At 38.2% G+C, this 24,230-nt stretch overlaps 1 protein-coding gene across 3 annotated transcripts in view; it reads left to right on the top strand.

Moving 5' to 3' along the window:
• kdn (knockdown) overlaps positions 1–24,230 on the top strand; it is a 33,264-nt gene that overhangs the window by 8,055 nt on the left and 979 nt on the right. For all 3 annotated transcript variants that reach the window (XM_065231535.1, XM_065231536.1, XM_065231537.1), the window contains exons 3-5: positions 5,826–5,984; positions 21,857–21,983; positions 23,519–24,210. In XM_065231535.1, the coding sequence (XP_065087607.1) occupies positions 5,826–5,984; positions 21,857–21,983; positions 23,519–24,210 (978 nt within the window). The remainder of the gene's footprint in view (positions 1–5,825; positions 5,985–21,856; positions 21,984–23,518; positions 24,211–24,230) is intronic.

The raw sequence follows: 24,230 nt of genomic DNA, 5'->3' as shown, positions 1-24,230 counted from the left end.
TGAATTTCGACAAAAACATTACCAAACCATTGAGTTCGATGTTTAGAAGTTGTAGATTTAGTATTCAGCAGCAGGACAAATTAGTTGAAGTCACTGAAGGAACAACCAGCGTCTACAAAATCTCTTGTCCAGATTGCAATAATATCTACATTTTCTAATTTCAAGAATCCTGAACGCAAAAGTAATTCCGAAGCCATTTTGAAAAGATCCTTAGGAAATCATTGAGAAAATTGCAAATATTCCTTAAATAAGTTTCATAAAAATAATTTAAATTTTAGAATTTTAGTACCGTGGACCCTCGGTAATCTGACCGTTTTTAATCTGAACCCTTTTTGTTCGAACCCTACACTACACAAAGGAAAATATCCATTAGAGTTTCACATAACATTCATGTGATCTCATAGTTGGGAATCGCACCAACAAATCACATGAATCCTATGTGTCCAATGAAGTTTATGTGATTTATCACATAGAATTCATGTGATCATATGAATATTATGTGAATTTCAGATATAAATCATTAATTTTGCTATTGGAAAAATATCATGTGCGTTCCCAATGGAAACTATATGAAAACTTTGTTCAGTGTACTAATTTGCACGCTGTGCAAACTTAAAATAGAGATCTCCAAGCGCAATCTCCGAACACTAAAATCCTACATTCATATATAAAAATGAAGAAGAACCAAAAAGGTATCGTGATATCACAACTACGTAAAAAGGTAGCGCGCGGTTTCACGCACACTTTTGTGCATGTGTAGAACTGCCCAACAAACAATTGCCTATTGAAGAAACGACTTCTTGACGATTTTATTCAACTGCATGCTTAATAATACTTGTATTATTTTAAATAATAACTTCTGTTCAGGCTTTGTTCACACAAATCTGCAGAATTTATTCAACCACAACATCGAAATATTTGGTGTTGAATAAGGTATGTTGAGAAGATTTTATTCGACTTACAAAAGTTCGATCAAATTTTTGATTATTCAGAGTTTATTAGACATCGTTACTTCCTTAAATAGCGATGGTATAAAGGTGTATATAGACGCTTGATTCTCATGTGAAATAATGTTTACTTAAACACTATTATACATTTATTGAACGATTATTCAACTACGGGATAATTAATCCGAAAATAAGAACGGCACAGAGCAGGGTTGTTTCTCGTTAGTGATTGTTGCATCATTATTTCTGTCAAAGCACGCACCAATCACACAGATACTAGAAAATTTATTACATACATACATACATACACACACGTCGTTAGATGGGATTCGAACCATGACCTTCCGATCACCAGCCGCTTGCCTTGACATCTGAGCTATCCTATAGGATACATCATGCATCATATGAGCAGCTAAATAAGCAATACAAGCTTGAATCTGAATACCTATCAGCACTCCCAGCCGTAACTCTTGCTAATTCAAGGAGATGTGTGAATGATTATTTCATTCATAGTTGTTTTACATGAGACCAATGTTACTTCTCCATCTATCTAATTTCGATGGATTCCGGGGTATTCTTTTCGATAGATCGATGAATTGGTTGTCGTGAGTGATACGATCTATGATCTTAATTAGGCGTAGACAATAAATAAAAAAAGGGTTGAGAGGTTGGGATTGAACTCACGACCTTCTACTTGGAAAGCGGAAACGGTAACCACTATGCTACCAATTTTGTTTTGTTGTTAGCCTGAAACAGTGTTGTGAAATAATGAATAAATACGCCGTTTAATATGCACGTTGTTCGGATTAACGGGGGTCCACGGTACGCAAAGATTCAAGATTCAGGATTACACCAAATTGTCAAGATTCTGAGGCATCAGTTGAGATTGAGAACATTTTTCAAGATTCTGGTCTTGGAAGAATGTTCAAGATTGTGGGAATAGATTCAAAATTCTAAAAGAAATATTAAATCTTTCAATAATTATTCACAACCATAAATGCTTCCACTAGATTTGGTGTATTTAATCAATTTCATAGCGCCTCCTATAAACTGCAGAAACCATGCTCCGTATACGTTGCGGAACTCGCAGCTATATTTTACGCAGTAGAGCGAATTGCCTCACTACCTTCTGACCATTATTTAATTTTTACGGATAGTCTTAGCTCATTGGAGGCTTCAATGAGGCCGATGAAGCACTCCTCGTATTTCCTGCCTGAAATACGATCTAAACTGAGTGCTTTATCTAACTGCACCTATACTATCACCTTAGCTTGGGTCATTGCTCGATTCCGGGTAATGAGAAAGCGGACTCATTGGTGGGCGCTATGGAAGGCGATATTCTTGAGCGACAAATCGCCTTCAACGAATTTTTCTCCATTGCTCGTCAGCAAGTGCTCATCAGTTGGCAACAAAAATGGAATGATGGTGAATTGGGAAGATGGTTACATTCTATTCTCCCACAGGTGTCGAACAAACAATGGTTCAAAGGGTTGGACATGAGCCGCGACATTTATTCACAAAAATTAGATGTTCCAATCAAATTTTCCAGTTTTTCCTGGTTATTTTCGATTTCCAGTTCTCTCTGTGTAACTGTGAAAGTGCATCTAGAACACCAAGTTGAGAGCACGCAATAAGCTAATATGCGATAAGAAATAAGCTTGAAAAGCGAAGAAGAAGAAGAGCTAAACCAAAATAGAGTGAATTTGGTCACAGTATTCCTTTTTAGCTTCGGTTGTTCGTACGAGACTCAAACAAATCACGCGTCACTTTTCAAATAGACCAATGTAACATATCTGCCATATTGAGAAAATCGAAGTTGAAGTTCAGATTATCAAAGATTATTATTTTAACTGTTTAGAAACAATACAATTTGCAATACTATTTTTACTGTAGTCAGTGAACAATAACGTTGAAAATTCAGTAGAAACGGAAAAATCACAATTTTACTTTAAATCTCATGCTACAATATAGAAAAAACCACATAGGACGTTTTGACTAAATTCAAGTTGTACATCGGACATGTTACATTGGACGATTTTTTCTCAATGACGTAATCAATGAGTGTAACATTGGACGTTTTGTTCCACATGCTACTAGATTCCCTTTCACAGATTTCAGAATAGAGTACCTAACCTAACCATGCCCCGCCTTTAGAAAATGAGCACCAATCATGTTAGGTAGTCCAAATGTCCGAAGTAAAAATTACGTATTTTAAATCGTACATTGGACAATTGAGTTGTTTAACGGTAATGAGGTTAATACATATTCGTTATTTGCATTAAAAATGGAACCGAAATCCAAAATTTCATCAATTTTGGTACACTGGAACGTGCTGGAACTATTTTAAGCAAGCACGATTACATTAGCAAAAATCACCATCTTAGCGCCCCTTGATGGGATTTTGTAAGGGAGTGAGCTGTCAACGAATAGATTTAGTGTCAACGGTCAAAAATTTAAGTCTTGATTTAAAAATTGAGATGAACATCTACGGGATCGATAAAAATATCGTTGTGCTCAGAAAACGAAGCTCTATCAGATGATGTATAAAAATTGGTATATTTTTCGAAGTTAAACAACCCAATTGTTGACCTATGATTATCTTAAATAAATGAAAGTAAATTTGGGTGTTTTTGTATGACACACAATGATTGAAGAGCAATAGTTTGTATCGCTTAACTCGATTTGTTTACATTTGTTACTGAGGACCTTTTGAAAAGTGACGCGAGAAATCTCAACCAACAATATACACTCAAAAAATAAATCACATTTCCAATGGAAAATATCCATTAGAATTTCACATAACTTTCATGTGATCTCATAATTGGGAATCGCACTACAAAATCACATGAACCTTATGTGTCCAATGAAATTTATGTGATATATCACATAGAATTCATGTGATCATATGAATGTTATGTGAATTTCAGATAAAAATCATTAATTTTGTTATTGGAAAAATATCATGTGCATTCCCAATGGAAACTATATGAAAACTTTTTTCGGTGTAGACGGACCTATCAAGCTGAACATTGCATTAGGTCCTAAGTAACATTGACAGATTCTCTTCGTCGACTTTCTCTTTGTATCCCTACGGCCATGTAAAGACATTCTCAGGTATTTTCAGCACACAAATCGATAAAACAAGCTTTTATATAGTATCTAATACGACAAACACAACAAGAAACGGTTATGTGCTCAAAATATTGATGAATTTACGTGACGGTCGACCAGCAGATGGAAATGATGTGAAAATGATAATGACGTTTTGCTACCTGTCAAATCGTATGGAATATTTTTTAGTACATCATCATTTTTGTATTTGCAAATCTGAAAACTAGGTGTCGCATAGCCAGTTTTACCTTTGCTTTAATTCATCAATTCGACAGTGAGCATTCATTATGGCGTATACGCGATGATCGATTCTCTTCATCGATTTTCTCTTTTCTTAATAACTCGCTAGATTTAACGTTTGTCGGTGCGTTTGTTGTTGCTTTTGAAAGCCAATACAACCTATTACAACTCTACATTGAACAAATTCTACAAAATTGTTTCGCTTAGCTGTAGCAATGCAAAGAGAAAAACGATGAAGAGGATCGATCTTCGCGTATACGCCCTTATGCATGCTCACTGTCGAATTAACGAAAGAGAAAGTCGACGAAGAGAATCGATCAATGTTACTTAGGACCTAATGCAATGTTGCTTGCTATCTGCTTTTGTTCACAAAAATCTTTGACCGTTTCCTGAACAAAAAGAAGAAAAATGCTTCTTAGGATTTCCTATGGATTAGGGTGCTCTTTACTAAGCTCAAAATCTGGTTAAACCGTTTCAGTTACTATTTTCTCATTACTTGCTTACACAAATAATCGCATCACGTTGTGACGTACACGAACTGCACCTGGGAAGGTGATCATGACCACCCCACACCACTTCTCTTAACCGCTCTCAATGTTTCCTAACCAAGATTATACAATCTTCTAGTATATTATCTAACATTCTAAAACAAACAAGCCCAACAACAAATATGCAAATGACGTGAAAACGGCTTCTCATTGAACCTCGTAAACTTTCCTAAAATAAACCACTGACGTGCAACGCTACCGCCAAGCCGGAATGGCAATCGATAAGTGACATTCTCCGAATGGCAATGTACGAAAGACATTCGGCTGTTGAACTATTTCCCGATGGGTTTCAATTAGGAGAGGGTTAATCTGACTATTTTTAGGGTTCGCATCTAATATGGATCGGCGATTGAACCAGATCAACCCAGCTAACGACAGGGATTTTCTGGTGCTGTTGTCAATTAGATGAGCGATAGCGAAAGTGGCTCTACATTTAGATTGAACTTTTACTCGTTCAACAATTTCTGGCATTCCGTGTTCAGTCAAACGCTAACTCAACTGTATTCAGTCATGTGACTGATTAAAAGGAATCTTTCTTCACCGATGAAATGCTGCTTAACCTTCTCTTAAAATGATGACGATTAACGATGACGAGAGGCTGTACTCGCTCAATCATGGAACCTATGCGCTGATCCATGCGATCACCTGATCGATGGTGCATGGCACGTCATAGGTTCCCGTATGAAATGGTAATCGTGTGTATTACCGCATGCTAGAGCGATAAGGCCTTATCTATCACCAGAACAGTAGTGTGACTGACAGCTCAGTTCTGCCATATAAATCCGTAGCAAGGAGGCTGAATCTGGTACCAGATAAGATAATGCATCAAGGTTGATCGAGCACCTACTGTTTGTTTCGGCTGATCTAGTAACGTAGCCTTATGTAATGCACCAGACTTGAGATTGCACACGAACCAGTATATAAATGTTCATCTTCCTAATAGTACCATCATTAATAATATATTAATTATTCTCTACAGAACCTTCTACCGGTGATCACCACCTACGTGCGCAATGCTTCCGACAGCACCGACCTGAAGGCCATCCTCTCCGAAAAGATCGCCAAGGAGCAGGAACGAGTCAAGAACTTCCGCAAGCAGCATGGTGCCACCAAAGTGGGCGAAGTCACCGTCGACATGGTAAGTCAAACCCCACTAATTTTCTCCCTTTTAAATCTATTAAACGGCACAATTTTTGGCAGTGGATCCATTATTTCACATTTATAAATTACATGGCAAACAGAAATGTCACACAAGTGCCGACCTAATTGGCCCAAATAGACCAACGGTGCTAGCTTTTCAAGTTCATGACCCAGACAAACGGCAGCCGTGCACTATGGAACAGAGGATCATGAAATTTGGCCATCATCGAAGTGATTATAATTGAACATATTTTGAGAACTGTTCTCCGATCGCCTAGTCAGTACTGGTATGATATTATCATTGCGGGCATAGAAAACTCTAAATTGATAAATAACTGTGCAAGTGCATCTAGAACACTAAGCGTAAAAAGCCTATGAAGAAGAAATTGAGAACTGTTCTCATGAGGAAAGAATTAAAATTGACTTGTGACCAAAATTCACATTTTTTTTTCGCGCTACATCATGTGACATCACCTAGTCCGATGCAGTAGAATGAAGCGGGCGTTTAGTGTCGACTCAATAGTCAGAGGCCGTGTCTCTCTTTGATTGAATTAAGTAATTGATGAAATCGTTTTGATCGTAGCTCTCCGCCCAACGACGTGCATATCCATGTGGCATGACAACAGCACTTTAGTGATAAGTTAAGACACGTTCAATTGGAACAATTTCTTCAAACGATTGGCGCGCGCTCGTCGCAACATGCAATTACCAGCTGACTGCTGAGCTTCCTACATCCTACATCATATGTAACCTCTACCATCACTGATTCATTCAATTGTAGCTAGTACCTATTGTATACTGCTTATGGCGCTTTATGTGATTCATTCTAAAAAAAATAGTAGATATATGGTAGGTTCCCTTAAGTTAAAATACAGTCAATTCTGTTTTACGCGATTTTCATTGTTTTTATTTTGCCTTCGTGCAGAATAGGTACAAAATTCTAAATATCTCCATATTTTTCTTTGATTTCTTTTTGTGATTTTTGTTCCAAGTTGCACAAGTTGCATTACATTTCTAGACCAGCAATTGAATTAGGCTGAACAACCGAACGTAAACAACTAACAATACCATTCGATAAAGGAAGTTTGCTCTATCAGATGGTGGTGTTAGATTGCGTGGATGTGTTTTGATTCTCGAGAAATTTGCGATGAAAGCCATTGTTTACATTTGGTTGTTCCGTCTATTTCAATTGTTGGTCTAGATTTGTTTGCAATTTGAGATAACACGATCACAAATAGAGGCGAAAAATAATCGCGTTAAAACAGAATTAGTGTAGTTGTTTCCTGATAAAATCCACCCGAAACCTCTTGCCTGCCGAATTTTGGTAAAAGAAGTCATATTTGAAAAAGTTACACCTGCACAGAAAGCAACATTCAACTCTGCGAATGTTTCCATTCCCAGCCAACATTTTTTTTATTGACAAACGTAATTTGCTGATACACCTTGTAGTTAGGTATGCAAATCTGTACCCGCTAAGAGGGGTATAATTTGTATCGTCCTCGGATCACATGGTCAAACGTGAGTTAATATTTAGCGATAAGCACGGGCTATCATCATTTGGCGGTGCTGCGTCCGATACACATACGATGGTGGTAATTTACATTGAAAATAGAGACGGATCCCGAGCAATGTCTGAGATCAAATTGAAAACTAAATTTGGTGTTGTGACATCACATTGAAAACTAATTCCGCTATCAGTGAGAGCAAACTGAAAACTCAATGCGATGTACATTTTTCCTGTTGATAACAAAACGAGTATACAATTTGATGACAATGAAAACAAAACTGCAACAACATATTTTTAAAGAGCAAATGTACAGCAAAATTAAAACAAATTGCTGTCATTTTGACGCTGGACTTTGCTCGGGGACTCACTAATGTAGATATAGGACTTGTGCGGTTATTTTTCTTTTTTAAAAGATGAAAAACAAAAAACTGGTGAAGCCCAACTGAAAATCATCGAATAGCTAAAAGTTTCAGTCACTCAAAGTCACACGGTGACTTTTGCAATCAACCTTAATTAGTGTCCGGTCATCACACAGTATCACAGTATTGAAGGTGGATTTGCTTCGCACACGATTTCAGATCGTTTTTATCACCATCATGGAAGCGATAAATTTGAATCATGGAGCACACTTTTTCAGCGCTCGACACGACTGTCGCTAGTTGGCGAGATTCATCACATGATATTCGGTTTTCGTTTTTTTTTGTTGTGTTTTGGAAAATTTTCTATGTTTACTGTACAGAGAATAATATTTACCGATAGATTCACATTGACTTCAAAATTGATGTAGAACGCATCGAACACCCAAAGGTTTGAGAATTGGGCGTAGGAGAGTAAAGTTCATAATGCATCCACTAATGCAGACATTTTACATGTCGAAATGCTAGTTTAAGTGCTGAACCAGCAAAGTCGTAGCCTACATTCTTAGCCCTTTAAAAAGCTTTTACGTCGAATCATCAATTAAATCTGCTTTAATTATTTAATTGATTTTAATCAATAATAAATTAATGTACAGGTTATCACAACTGCCAAGTTATCATCGATTTCGCCTACCCGAGAACATGACTTCTAGGGCAGGTTAAGTTTCGGCATCCCACTGCTCTTTCAATTTGTGTTGAAGTTCTCATCAAATAGGTCAAAATTCCTAAATTCCCGAGACATTTATGAGGGTTCGTAGAGTTCTCTGTATCTCTCTTAAATAAATGTTGGACTAACATACCTTTCCTATCCCTACCAGTTGTAGGGACGTGGCCAGGACAATCCTTAACTGTTGAAGCGGGATATGTTTTTATCTGGGAGAGAGTAATTATTTCCTACTTACTATCTGTCCAGTAATAGATATCCGTCTGTTCTTAATAGTTTTGAATTCGTACCACCTACGATATTCGATGCTAATGCTAATGCTTAGTCCTCATCAAATAGGTCAAATTTGAAGAGATTTGATTGTGATCTGGATTTACCTGTCGAATTACAAAGTTAAGTATGGAAAACGAAATGAAAGTATCTGACGAACTAGGCACGGCTAAAAATCTAATAAGTACCTAAAGTAAAAAAGTAGAACAGCCTGCACCTAAGGGTACGAACGGAACCTTGACGTAGAACCACGATTGGTCGCTGCATTTGTTTTTGGGTTGGATTCTTTTAATTGTTCAAAAATCTATAAATTTTTAAACGGTAGCCCTAAAAAGGGCCCCCTTGTTGTTAGCTTGAAATTCCTCCAATCAATTTTTGGTAGGGGAAACAGTCCGAAATTCACCGGGGGCAAAACCAGAGACGATGAATAATAATGGACGCGCGAAGACTGAAGCCAAAAGTTCCAATCGAACCGTCAAACGCGGTTCCAATCGAGCAATGTAAATAAACACGAGGGCTTCGCGAGGAAAGCGTGAGGAGTATTGAGATTGTGGATGAAATTCTATTTTTGAGATTTAAATAATTATAATTAAGTTTGCGTATGAAAAGTGCAATTGGATGCTCTTTGACTTTTGGAATACAAATAGAACACAATTAAAATCTTTTGAGATCATTTTTTTTATATTTACATCAATGTCAAAAAGCAAATATTTTTTTAAAAATTACAAAACCGCTGATCGACTGTAAAGTTTTTAATTACTGGATTTGAATGATTGATGAATACAAAGACAAAACATTTTGAACCTATTATCTAGTTTTATGTGAACATCGTGACAGTCTTCAAAAATAGTGATTTGCAATAGCATCATCAAGGTAGCTAACCGGGCTGTAATATTGTTGTTATTCACCAGCTGTATTCTCGTTATGTTCTCACGAAATATGCGCTCCAGCTAGTGCAACGAAAAACATATACAAAGGCCCTGTAACGTTGATCAAGGCGTTTCCGGTGTAATCTGTCAAGATAATGAATTTGGGGAAAAATGTCTAAAAAGGGATTTCTCGATTACTTTTTAAAGGGACGTATCTGCTTTTGTAAGCAATGTATTTGATCATCGGTTTGGCGTAACTGTTAGCTCACCCACGGTAGTGTTAGCAAGCGTGGGCGAGCCACCAGTTAGGCCAAATCGACGAGGAAATGCATTGTTTTCAAAAGCAGATACGTCCATTCGAAAAAGAAATCGATATTTCGAAGCATGAATCGCAGATTGCATAATTTTGCGCAACGCTCTGTAAAATATTCCCTCAAATGTAGTCTATTTTTGGTTTCACTCAGTGTTGTCAAAAAATGATTATTCAAATACTTCGTTTGAATACCGATACTACCGAAACGATTAAAAAGATATTCGCTCAAATTTAAAGTCACTCGAAGTAAACACAAAATTGCGGGTTGCCAAACCTTCCAGACAAATTGACTTTGTTGACCGGTTAACCAGATTTTCTTTTATTCTCTCCGCGCGTCTCTTATAAAACATCGTTTTCGTACTTAACCCACTTTTATCCAATGACATTTATATAAGGTCTGGGCCAACAAGCAGCTTGCTGGTGTTAGAAGCAAAAATGTTGTAAACCTTGCTGAACATCTGCGAACAGATAGAAATACGTCACTGACAACAGCTGTTTCGTGTAAAAAGATAAACATTGCAATGAAATACGAACACCACTAAGCATTTGCACATTTCACTAACACCAATGAGCCTTTTGGCCCACCTTATATAAACGTCATTGACTTTTATCTACCGATTGAGTAAACATATTTGACAACCCGAAAAAAAAAATTACAGTGAAATTTTCAGTGGAAACAATGCTCTAACATTAATATTTATTGTCGACAATAAAAATAATTGTTATAATGTTGTACTCTTGCGAAAACGGCAAAACTGCTACCTAGATGTACAATGAATGTACATAATAAAATGTTGTTACAATGATTTTTATCGTATTTTTCATTTATTTTATTGTTAACATGATTCGATTATGAACAATAATGAACAACTCTATTACAATACAAATTGTTGTTACATTAAATATTGGTGTGTTTTTATTGTGGGTTACTTCACGAACAATAAAAATAAATCTGATTGAAGCATGCAGACTATGAGAGGGTCAGCAACACTACCAATGTAATCAAGATAGGCGCTGCTCGTATGGCTCTGGCTTTGACAGTTCGTTTGGCTCAAAACCAGCCAGTCCGCGTCCACTCATCTCTTATCCTAGACCCTCTCTAAAGCTGAGTTAAGATGGTTCAATTCAGCGTTCAACTCACTTGAACCAACAATTAATACGAAACTAACGATTTTAAATTGGCTCACTACTTGACTAGCCTATTGGTCCCAAGCAAACGATTAACGAACCCCATTCTAGTCGAAATTCTAGTACTACGCAATGTTTGTTTTGATTCGCTATGAAAGTTTGACAGATAGAATGAGGGGTTATTGGTTTTTCCTATGTTTCGAGGGGTGAATCGATTAGCTTGGGACCGAAGAGAGTACCAAAGCTGAGCCAAAAATTTGAGCACGTTATTTCGGGACCTTCTAGTCTTAGAGTTACCTCTATGCTTGAACTGCTCTATTCGTTGCCAAGTCAATTGACCGCCTACGATCAGATCGGTTTGAGTTGAATTCAACTCACCTGCCTCATCTGAATCCCGCTTAATGTAGACCTTTTCCGTGAAGTCAATAATCATAAAATATAATAATAAATAATTCCACCACTTGAAGATGTCAGGAAGGAACTCTCAGGTTGAAGCATATTTCATGGGCGATTCTCTCCAGTAGAATACATTAACTTATCAACGACGCTCAACCACCAAGGAGACGTGACCTAGAGAGATCGAATGCAGGGGAGTTGGCCTCCATTTCTCAATCGAATCTCAATCCATAACCAGTAAAAAAAGGACTCACCCGTAACAGACATACCACCCACTTCCCTTCCCGGGGCGATGTTTTATTTTTTCGATTTATTTTTAAAGTCGATAAAGCAGATCTGTCAAGCCAATACATACACTCTAAAGTACACTGTTATTTTTTTAATCAATAAATTCGCCAACCAACAGTAAAATAACAATAATATATAATGTTATTGAAAAAAAATGATATGGGAAAATCACGAAAATTTCATTGTTAAGATACTTAACAACCCCCCTTTTTTATTGTAAATTTTCCATTTACCATGAAATTTACTGTTTTGTACAACATAAATCAAGGTAAATATATTGTAGACGTAACAATATAAATCATTGTTAAGCCAATAATTTTCGTCTTATTATTACATTGTTTTTTAATGTATTTTTGTTGTTATTTTTTTTCGGGTAGGTATTGCTGATTGCATCTGAAACTGGACTGTCCCAAAAATGCAAAAAGTGTGATAAAAGTGCACGTTTGCGTCAAATCGTTGTGATGTCTTCGGAGCACTTATTGCTTGCATCATAAGGAATAAGTGCACCGAAGACACCTAGACGACTAGACGTAAACTTGCAGTTTTATAACACTTTTTAATAAGTGAAAACGCGCAATACATATTGCTTTTTTTTTATTTCGTGCGATTTGTCAGCGCACATCCATTTTGCATAAGAAAACCGGGTGTTTCTGTTTATTTTCTTAATCAATGTGGGTTAAAAAAAAATCTTCTGCATTTCTGTCAAGTTTTAATTTTATGAATCTTTTCATTTTCATTGGACTGAATCGAGTGTGTTTCATTCTTCCTATCAAATATCAAATGTCCGAGAAACAGTCTAACAATTTATACTACTTTTTAAAAATAGGTTAACTTTTTTGAGTTGTGGCAATATTGCATGAATAATGCCTCGAGTCCTCTGGAGGCGGGTTCGGATTATAGTCGCTATATTCATAGTCTGGCGGATAGGATCTCGGGAACTAATTGAGCTGTCAAATAGCGGAACCAATCGAGCAAATCACGACCAACAACAGAAAAGCGCACATCAGCTATTGCGAACAAAATTTCGGAAACCGTTTTCTCGTGACTCTAGGCTCGCCTACACAAACTAACACCATCTTCAGGCTGTGGAAAGTTTCCCCTATCCGATGATGCTGGTAATTTACCTTCGATTGGAGTAGAGTCGGTGTATAATGAGTCACGCCAAGAGTGAAGCCAAGTCTACCTATTGAACTGTCAAATCGGCTACCTATCGAGCAAAGTAAACAAACATTACGATGCTATGAAAGGTCCACGAAAGGTATTGCAATAAAATATAAAATATAGTCGAAGAAATGATCATCAATACCCAGTGAGCATTAACTTGTCATGGGATACGTTTAGTAATGACCAGTAATGAGAATTTCTACTATTTTTTGTTAAGATAATTTGACAAAATCACTGATATAATGATTTACTACAGCCGCTATTTTTATTTATGGCTAGAAGTCATTTGAAGTTGATGTAGAAGTCCTCTGTTGCCAAGTGAAAAGAAAAGGAATCTTTCGAAACCGTGATGCGAGTTAAACTGTGTTTCTCTTGGCGTGACTCATTATACACCGACTGCATTATACACCGAGATTGCAGTGGACAGAATAATCAACATTTTGTTTATACAAATTAATAGTACCTTTTCAATTGTTGGTCCACAATATATTTTTTTCCTTTGGTTTGTTTTTTCCGTCGATCTTGTTTTCCGTGCTGAGCACCAATGCTACCGACGTGCCAGGAAGGCAGCTCCCACACCTGGACCCTACCTATCGACCCATCAACTCATGAACCGGGGACCAACGGCTTTATTTCCCATCCGAAGGAAGGCGTGATCAGAGATGTTATGCCTCAGAACATCCTGGTGGCACCGACTGGGATTGAACTCAGGCCTGCTGGGGTGAGAGGTAATCACGCTTACCACTACACCACCGGTGCCGTTATCCACAATATATTGAATTGGTTCCGCTTTTTGATAGATCGAAATTCTATCCGCCAGACTATGAATATTGAGTTCTCCAAGCAGGATCTCACGAACACTACACTAATAATATTATTTTACACACACTAGCGTATACTGTCATGTGCACGGTAAAAATCAAACATCCATTTATGAGTAAAAGTGAAGCCATTGTCAATAAAAGTGGCACTACTCATTAATGAGTAACTTATTATATCAATTACGTAGTAACTGTTAGCTACTGTTAGCAGAAACTCATTTTTGTTAAAATAATTTACGGATTAATGAGTAAAGCCACTTTTATAAAAGGGTAGTTGACTGTTCCCTTGCAAGCGTAGACTTTTTTTTTTTTTTTCCTTTGGTTTGTTTTTTCCGTTGATCTTGTTTTCCGTGCTGAGCACCAATGCTACCGACGTGCCAGGAAGGCAGCTCCCACACCTAGACCCTACCTATCGACCCATCAACTCATGAACCGGGGACCAACGACTTTACTTCCCATCCGAAGAAAGGCGTGATCAGAGATGTTATGCCTCAGAACATCCCGGCTAGCGTAGACTTTGTTTTCGTTTTGTTGTTTATTTTTACTTTAGAATGACAGTTCTTACAGCAAACAAAAAATTTCTCACAGCTAACAAAAAAAAATTAACTCACAAACACACGCAAATCGCACCAATACGAACCCGCCTGGAGAGGACTATAGCGACTATAGTTCGGATTGGTGCGACTTGCTTGTGTTAGTGAGATGAAATTTTTAGTTAGCTGAGAGAATTTTTTTGTTTGCTGTTAGAACTGTCATTGGAAAATAAAAATAAACAACAAAACGAAAACTACCCTACCAAAACCCTACGCATGCACCGTAAGAATCAAATATCCATTTATGAGTAAAAGTTTTTGTAAACAATGGCTTCTCTCGTTTATTTCGAGATACTCCAGGCACGGCTACACAAACCAACATATCCATCGGGTAGGGGAAGCCTTCCCCCACACGATTTGCCAGAGAGAGTCATGACTTTCAAGAAATCATCGAGAGAAATCATTGTTTACAAAAGCTGTTACGCCCTAATTCAGGCTCTATCTAGAATTAATGAGTTGCTGCTAAAAGTTACAAATTAATGGGTATAATAAATTACTCATTAAAGAGTAGTGGCACTTTTTTTTACAATAGGTTAACTTTTGCTCATAATTATATGGATGTTTGATTCTTAAGGCCCAAACGCAATGTGGACGGAAGCGGAACGGAACCGGAAAGTTTGACAGTTGTCACAAATGACTTCCAGATGCCCAACCGAAGTCGATTTCATTCTAACTAGTTTTCAATCCGACACGTAGGCTTACTCAGATCGGGCTTTTCCGCTGCCGCTTCCGTTCCGCTTCCACTGTCATTGCGTTTGGGCCTTTACCGTGTATATGTCAGTATACGCTAGTGTGTGTAAAATGATATTATAGCGTAGTGTTCGTGAGATCTGGCTTGGAGAACTCAATAAAAAAAAACATGAGAAGGGAAAACTAAATTCGACAGTGAGCATGCATAAGGGCGTAAACGCGATGATCGATTCTCTTCGTCGATTTTCTCTTTTGTTAATAACACGTTAGAATTAACGTTTCTCGGTGCGTTTGCTGTTGCTTTTGATAACCAATACAACCTGTTACAACTCTGCATTGAAAAAAATTCTAGAAAATTGTTTCGCTTAGCTGTAACAATGCAAAGAGAAAATCGATGGATAGAATCGATCATCGCGTATACGCCTTTATGCATGCTCACTGTCGAATTGTATATTTGTATGGGCAACATAAGCACAACTCAACATGTGCCTTTGATGCTTCTTCATTTCTGGCTTTTTTGAAAAAGTAGCAAAGGTATATCTTACCTATAACTTTAATTTTATCACTAATTTCAAAATGGGTTTTAGTGGAATGAAACTTCACACTATTTGCCGTCATTTGCAGGGCTGTTACAACAGGCGCGGATTTCGCGAATTTCGCGGATTTCGCGATTCTCGCGGATTTGAATTTTCAGTCGCGAAAATCGCGGTATTATTAAATGATGTCGCGAAAATCGCGAAGGGATTGATGTGCTGTCACAAAAATTGTGGAATTCATTGTAATCTTTCCGTCCCGGATTATTTTGCTGTCATCAATTTTGTTGTTCATTTGGCTCTCAATTTTTTACCGGTTCAAACCAAACACCCTGCAAATAATCGATATAGATGATCTCAATTCCAAAGTCACATCGGATTTACACGGAAATTCCCTGAGGTCTGTCCAATGTGAGACATTTTCCTTTCTTCCATTATGAACATAGCATTTTTCGTTGTCAAATCATAAACAAATCGTATATATGCGAGCAATTGCCATGTATACCGGATATTCTAGGTTCTCCAAATCGTCCTGGAGTTCAGTTCATTTGTTCTACTATATCAACCAAGACTCCAATAATGTCTGTAGCATCGAAATATATCCAAACAGATTCAAAGTGTCTATGTGGATTGTACCCGACCTATTGCTACGTATACAAGATGTAATAAGTTCTGAAATCATTTGGGATATTAGATTATTTTTCTACTAGATCACCCAAGACTAATTCAATATCTGTAGTATCGAAATATGCCCAAATAAATTTGCAGTGTCTATGTGGATCATGCCAACCTATTTCCGTGTATGCCAAATGTTCTAGGATTTCCAAATCGATTATTCGAAACTACAGATATTATCCTAGTCTTTGTTGATCTAGTTAAACAAATCATCTGAACTGCAGGACGATTTGGAGAACCTAGATCATCTGGTATACGTGGAAATAATTAAACATTATCCATATAGACACTATGAATCTGTTTGGATATATTTCGATACTACAGACTTTATCCAAGTCATGGTTGATCTAGTAGAATAAATCATCTGAACTCCAGAACGATTTGGAGAACTTAAAACATCTGGTATACATGACAATAGTTCATGCATGATCCACATATACACTGTGCATCTGTCTGGAAATATTTCGATAGTAAAGACATTGTCCCAATCTCGGTTGATCTAGTAGATCAAATTATCTGAACTCCAGTACGATTTGAAGAACCTTGAACATCTGGATTACTCGGAAATAGATCATGCATGATCCACATAGACACTTTGAATCAGATTGGACATTTTTCGATACTACATACATTATTGCAGTCTTGGTTGATCTAGTAAAACAAATCAACTGATGTCCTGGACGATTTGAAAAACCTATAATTTCCTGTATACATAGTAATAAGTCGTGCATGATCCATAAAGTCACATATATACGATTCGGTTATGACAACAAAAAGTGCTAGGTTCACATTAGAAATAAAAAAAAATCATGAAAATGTCCCACCATTGGACAGAACTCAAGGAATATCCGTGTAAATACACAACCGTGACGTGACCAACAAGTGTGACTTATGAAACTATGGTAATTTCTCGATTCTGTGCAGGGTATTTGGTTTAAATACGTCAGAGACGCAAAGGTTAAATTAAAAAAAAAATGCATTGCAAATGAAAATGCATTTTTTTTTTAAATAATGTTTCATCAAATCTAGGCCGGTATTATTCAATAGAATCTTATAATGTAAGGGTGTTTTATTATGTTCACTAATTACTCAGAATTTATACTATACATAAATAACTGAAGATGATAAATGCTATTTAAAAAAAAATCAAAGGTTACAAACGATACTCTTTTAGCTCAGTCGGTAAAGGCGCAGCTACAAAGCAAGTCCATGCTGGAGGCGACTGAGTTCGATTCCCGTCCGGTCTATTAATTTTTCGGGTTAGAAAATGTCTCTACTTTCTTTGGCATAGGATGGTACAGGCATAGAAAGCTCTCAATTAAAATGTGAAAGTACTTCAAAGAACACTAAGTTGAGAGCAGGCAAAAATCTAATATGCTACTATATAAGCAATAGGCTTGAAATGCCATGTAGTAGTATACAAATGCTATTTTTAGACAATGAAAACAGTTTTTTTTTGTCGTGGATTAGTATTTGAAGTCGCGGATTTCTTTTGAGAAATCGCGGATTTCGCGGATCAAATTTAGAAAATCTTGTAACAGCCCTGCATTTGCCATCAAAATCTCTTGTGACAGTATTGCATGGAACCGACGATTTCAGTATCAAGCACTGAAATTATCAGACAGTAGCTCTATTTATGCTTTTAGATTAGCTTTGTACTGACTTTAATCCCATATCAGTCCCATATGGGACTGATATGCGATTACTTTGCTTGATGAAACAAACTGACCTGATGTTGTTTTCACATTTTTCATGATTTAAGTCCGTTTTTCATGATTTATCTTTATTAAGGAGATTTTGAGCCTATGGCTAGTTCATCTCCGTTTATATATAGGTAAAAATTTCTCGGTTTTGACAGATCGGATCGCGGCACATTTGAATCAGTCGTTAGAGATTTTTGAGCAAAAGTTATCTTCAAGTTTCATGTCGGTTTGTCGGTGGTTTTATCACTGACGAACCGACGTGCCAGCTCATAGAAGCTACATTCAAATTCTTGCCCAAGACTCCATACGTTAAACCGAGCGTTAAACACTACCGCCATCTACTCATCCGATCGCGTCATATAGTGAGTAAGGACACGAACACACGTAAAATTTATATTGACTTGATTTGCGTCTCGGCTCGTTTGACAGATCGAATCGCTCATTTGACTAATCGAATTGCGGACAAACGAAATGCTACAGTGGCATGTCGGTTCGTCGGTGGTCATAACGAATATCGAATAATATAATCGAAATCAAAACATATTACAAGCACATCATGCTTCAATTTTGGATGTGTGATTGTTTTCTCAAGTGTTGCGTAAGTTGTAATGAAAATCCCATATGGAAAAAAGTATGCATTGAGAAAATAGCAGTCGAAGTTACAAAGTGCAATTCCCATGTAAATATTTGAAAAAATCATAGTAAATTTATTGATCATTTATTCAAGTTAAAATCTGTTGCAATGAAGCTTGAATGGTTTGCTAAATTAGTGAAAAATATGGCAATTCGAAAAGCAAAACATGAACTTGAATTATGGACGATTGAATTTCAGGATGGGACTGATATGCAATTATTTTGCTTGATGGGACAAACTGACTTGATGTTGTTTTCACATTTTTCATTATCAAAGTACCAAGTTTTATCACATAATATGATACTAGATGCCAATTGATAGTTAATAGCGTTGTTATCTCATTTTTTTTAAACTTTATTTAAGAGATTTTTAGCCTTTGGCTAGTTCATCTCTTTATCTCAAAATTGACGAAAATCCTTATGGGGCTGATATGCGATTATAGGCAGTATAGTAAAGATAGACGTTGCCAAAAGTTCATAGCACATTACGTTTATTACTAACGCAGAACAACTTTTTCGAAGACCGGTAATAAGAACTACAACTCATGTTTAAAAGAAGAAAAATGCTCCTAGAATTATATATCGAATTCAGATTTCGCATTCATCATTCTAAGCCAGAAACTCACAAGTATCCCAAAGTTCAGAATTAGAAAGACACTGCTCATGTTTACAATAAAATAAATTCTCCTAGATTTTTTTGAGATCAAATATCAAAAAAATACTTTAGTAATCAAACATTCCGCCAAAAGTGATTCCGCGAAACGGGTTATTTTGGGAAAAATTGGAATTCTTGCGAAATGTCGTACAACCAACACACCAAACTTGTCAAATTCACTTTCAGAGAGTCTGAAATTCATGTATGCGATCGAGTAAGAGTGAATACTCACCGATCATAAAATCGTTGATTTTGACACTCCGAATGCGTCATAGACAGGTTTCATGGGTCAAACACATACTTTACAATAGTTTACAACCCCTTCTTGTAACTTACAAGGGCAAAATGTAGCCACAACATTTAATGATGGCATTTTTTTATTAGCAAATGAATGGCAGCAACCTTGATTGCAACCAAGTGGACAAGATTTGCATTCTGAATCACTCGTGTAGTGCCGGTGGACGTATACCTGTCCCATGTGTATAGGAAATCCCATAACACATGGAACATTTATATGCCCATGGGCAGTAAAGTTTTTGATCAATTTTAGACCCCCCTCCCACTCAGTATCTATACTAGTTTATGAACAGACTCTTATCGAAACTGCAACAACAAAGTGTTCCAATTTGTTTTGCCATTCCCATTCCGTGTTAGTTAAATAGTACACTGATAGTGAGAGAGGAACATAGCCCGTTGCGTGTGCATCGATGTTCTCGATCAGATAGTGGAGGATGAGCGAACACGGTGCAGAAAGACTAGGTAGAGGTGCAGCACTCCACACGTCATTCATCAGTCATAGAAAATGATACTGAAAGTCAATTGCAATTCCACCGCCGGGGATAGGACAAACCGTATGCCGTGTCCTACTACAACACACCCCGCATTATGTGGCGAGCTGAGCCGGCACGCGGACACTGCACCTAAGCTGATAACCTTTAGCTTCTTTCTTTTGATTGAAGCTTTAGAATGTTGGATTCCCAAGCCGAGGCGCAACTTGAAGTGGCGAATGAATGAATTTAAATTAGCTTTTTATGCGAGCGAAATTTTGGTTGTCGAGCACGATGACGGTGTGGTCATGTGAGGATTTCGCCGCGGCCGTAGTGAATTTCACTTTTCTAGAAAAAGACTCGCAGATATCGCCAACGATTGACGACGGGAATTATCAATCGATGAAATATTCGCCAATCAATCACAATGTCAGTGGAAAGCAAAACTCCCACGTCGTCGTACGTGCTGTGTGTCGCGGTAATCAAACGGACGGCCAGCGGTAAACAATACATCCAATAATGGACGTAATTCAATTGCACCTATTGCACCATGATGCACGCGTCACGAGTGATGTGACATCCGAGCCTTGATTGCAGTAGCTGTGGCTCTGGATGGGTGATCGAATCACAACGACAACTTTCCGCTTGATCGTTGTGTGATCGCATGTCACCCTAGTGGTAATCACATTTCACTTAAGCTATACAACGTTTCCCCCTTTGATCTGGGTTTCTTTTGATTGAAGGTGAATTTTGCTCGTAACTGTATTGGGGGGGTTTTTGAGGGGTATCAAATTCTAAGTTATGTATTCTCCACTCCACGATGGTATTTGACTTTTCTCGTTGTCTCAATTTCTTTCAAATATTCTTCTTAGCCTGATCCAGCAGATAATTCGTACTCGCTGATTCAAATATTAAATCGGGTTTACATCGAACTGTCTATAATTAGGCATTGTTCAACTTACGGTGCTTGCACGGTAGGTACGAATGTCATGTCATATAACGTCACCATCAGCTGATTTGCAAATCAAATCCCTCTTATCAATCCTCTTCCGGAAAATACAGTTACCCATACGCTTATTATCTGATAAAATTTTATCGATGTGTAATCTTCTGAATAGTCACCTTTGCAAAGTTTCCCGGACAATCCCCTTAAATCGAAGCACGGATAAAACCTGTTCTCGTCTCTGTGTGCCAACGAGCGATCGTCTGGTAGTAATACATTCTTCGACTGACCAGGCAAACACAGTAGAATAGTATTAATATATCGACGATCTTAAAAGACCTTGCAGCCCTGAATGTCAGATCTCACTCTCCCTCTCGACAGCAGCGTGATGGTTCTCATAGTTGAATTTGTAACGTTGCACCACGTCCCGCCCCGCGTGCCTCGAGCGATAACTGAATCATTTCCCAGAATTGCAATAATTATCGTTGGTCTGCGTACGTCGTACTTATACAGTGCATAAAGCAAATCAGCGAGTAACCGACAAAGTCAAGTTCAATGACGATGGCCGGCACTAAGTCGTGTCGTCACGAACCACTATGCGGTAATGATGATTTGTATTTGCATGAAACATCTGCAAACCAGTTTTCAATTCAATAAAGAGAGACTATCGAATCATCCGGATCACCTTGATTTTTTTTTAAATATAGGAATGATTGAACTAATGAGCTCGGATCAAGTGGTTACACAATCTGCATTTCGAAATCGGAATTCCACTGCCAAAAACAGAATGCTCAAACGATGACCGATTTCAACCAAATTGATCAATACCCCTTCTCTTTCAGATGTACGGTGGCATGCGCGGAATCAAGGGTCTGGTTTGTGAAACTTCGGTTCTCGACCCAGATGAGGGTATCCGATTCCGTGGACTATCCATTCCCGAGTGCCAGAAGGTGCTTCCAAAAGCTCCAGGTATGTTTTCGTCCCCTACTAGGTAGTTGTAGCTTGATTTTTTTTACGAGAATAGAAACGTACTACTAGTTTAAACTGGCTATTTATATCCAGCAAGAGTATTAGCTAGTTAGCACCGGCAAAGTATCGAGAGCCAGGGATTAAGTAATAGACGATGGTATTTGACTTTTCTTTGCCAACTGGGCACTTGAGGCAAACAGCACTGCACTGCACATTCAGTTGCGAATGCACTAGGAAGCTACGGCTAGCCCGTCCTAATGACTTTGAAATGCACATTCAGTGTCACTGGTAGATGCTGTTTAGTTTAGTCATTTGTGATTCAATTCGTGCTGATGGCGAAGGCGTCCTTAGCACCGATTCGAATGTTTCAATGACTGTTAGTCGGCGGCGGTTCGTGGAGTTTGTTTAACTGCATTTGTTGCACCGCGTGTGTGGGTGTGATTTTTGTTGCTTTTCTGCTAGAACAGGCTTGTTGCAAAGATAGTGAATCACTAATAAAAAAAACTTATGAGGTCAGTCGTACTTGGCCGTAGTCGGTCATGTCCAGTCTGCTAAGATTACTGGTGGTGGCGACTTTTCTCTCGAGAGGATCGATAAATACACAGAAATTTCGAGGTCTTCAGATTCTGGTCTAGATTCTCTTCGCAACCATAAAAGTACCAAAAGTCAGGGTGGCCAGCGAACCAGGAGAACCACCCAACAAACATTGGAAGCAGCATAAGAGCTTATTCAAGCAAAAATATGCATATTCGTCTTCTTCTAAAAAAGGCTTATTCAGCATTTAATCAGTCCAAATTGTTTGTTGGGCGGAAATAAACGGGAATTTGAAAAGCAACAAGGAATATTATGGGTGAACCGGTAACAAATTCTGGTATATGGCCAGCTTCCAAATTTATTTACCTTTCAGTATGTACCGTAAGATTTGATAAAGAGAAACCAAACGTGAGATATTGTCAAAAGTCTAACACTGCTTCTTGATGCCAAACTCGGCCTAACGCATTGAAACGTCATTGAAACGCCAATGAATTGACTTCGGCCTATCGGATGAAGATAAAAATTGATTTTGTCGGAGCGCTTCTTTTGTTTTTGGAAATTATGGGCGCAAAGCTTCATATCACGCGTTCTCATTGACTTCGTTCCGTAGCTTATTTACTAAAGTATCGTACCAAACGCATAATTGACTTGTTAACTCTGAAATCATGGATTTATTTGAAGTTTTCTGCTCGATAGGCCCAAAATGGGCGATTAGGCCGAAGTAGTTCTCTACCCTATTTTTATTTTTTTTATGAATGTACAAGATTACAAAGTAAGCAACCCAATATAAGTGCTATCAAGAAATTCAAACCCCGTGAGATCAAGTTACAGATCTGCTTTACGAGTTCTAATATTTTTCACTGATACCTAATACCAATAGAAAACCTAAGTTTAGCAAGTAAACACATTTTAAAAAGCAAGTGAACCCTCGTACCAATCTTAGGGGGCGAACCTGTGCACAGCACAATCTCACCAACTGTCCTTCTCCAAAACTCCCACAGGTGGCGCTGAACCACTGCCCGAGGGTCTGTTCTGGTTGCTGATCACCGGTGATGTCCCAACCAAGGCCCAGGTCGATGGCCTGTCGCGCGAATGGGCCAATCGTGCCGCTCTGCCGTCGCACGTTGTGACAATGCTGAACAACATGCCAGCAACGTTGCACCCCATGTCACAGCTTAGCTGTGCCGTGACTGCCCTCAACCACGAGAGCAAGTACGCCAAGGCCTACTCCGAGGGTGTGCACAAGAGCAAGTACTGGGAGTACGTGTACGAGGACAGCATGGATCTGATTGCCAAACTGCCAGTCGTTGCTGCCACCATCTACCGTAACACGTACCGTGATGGTAAGGGCATCGGTGCCATTGACCCCAAGAAGGATTGGTCTGCCAACTTCACCAAAATGTTGGGCTACGAAGACGAAAAGTTCACCGAACTGATGCGCCTGTACTTGGCCATCCACAGTGACCACGAGGGTGGTAACGTGTCGGCTCACACCGTGCATCTGGTTGGCTCCGCTCTGAGCGACCCCTACCTATCGTTCGCTGCCGGTATGAATGGATTGGCTGGTCCACTCCACGGTCTCGCTAACCAGGAAGTATTAGTGTGGCTGCAGAAGCTGCGCAAGGAGCTCGGCGACAACGCCAGCGAAGAAAAGGTCAAGGAGTTCATCTGGAAGACGCTCAAGTCCGGACAGGTACGAATCCTAAATCCATT

The sequence above is a fragment of the Ochlerotatus camptorhynchus genome, unplaced genomic scaffold (assembly GCF_037179485.1).
Source record: "Ochlerotatus camptorhynchus isolate MF236.1 unplaced genomic scaffold, CSIRO-AGI_Acam_v1.1 ptg000357l, whole genome shotgun sequence".
Classification (NCBI taxonomy): domain Eukaryota; kingdom Metazoa; phylum Arthropoda; class Insecta; order Diptera; family Culicidae; genus Ochlerotatus; species Ochlerotatus camptorhynchus.
Note: the sequence above shows the minus strand (reverse complement) of the source record. Positions and strands in the feature narration are given on the sequence as shown.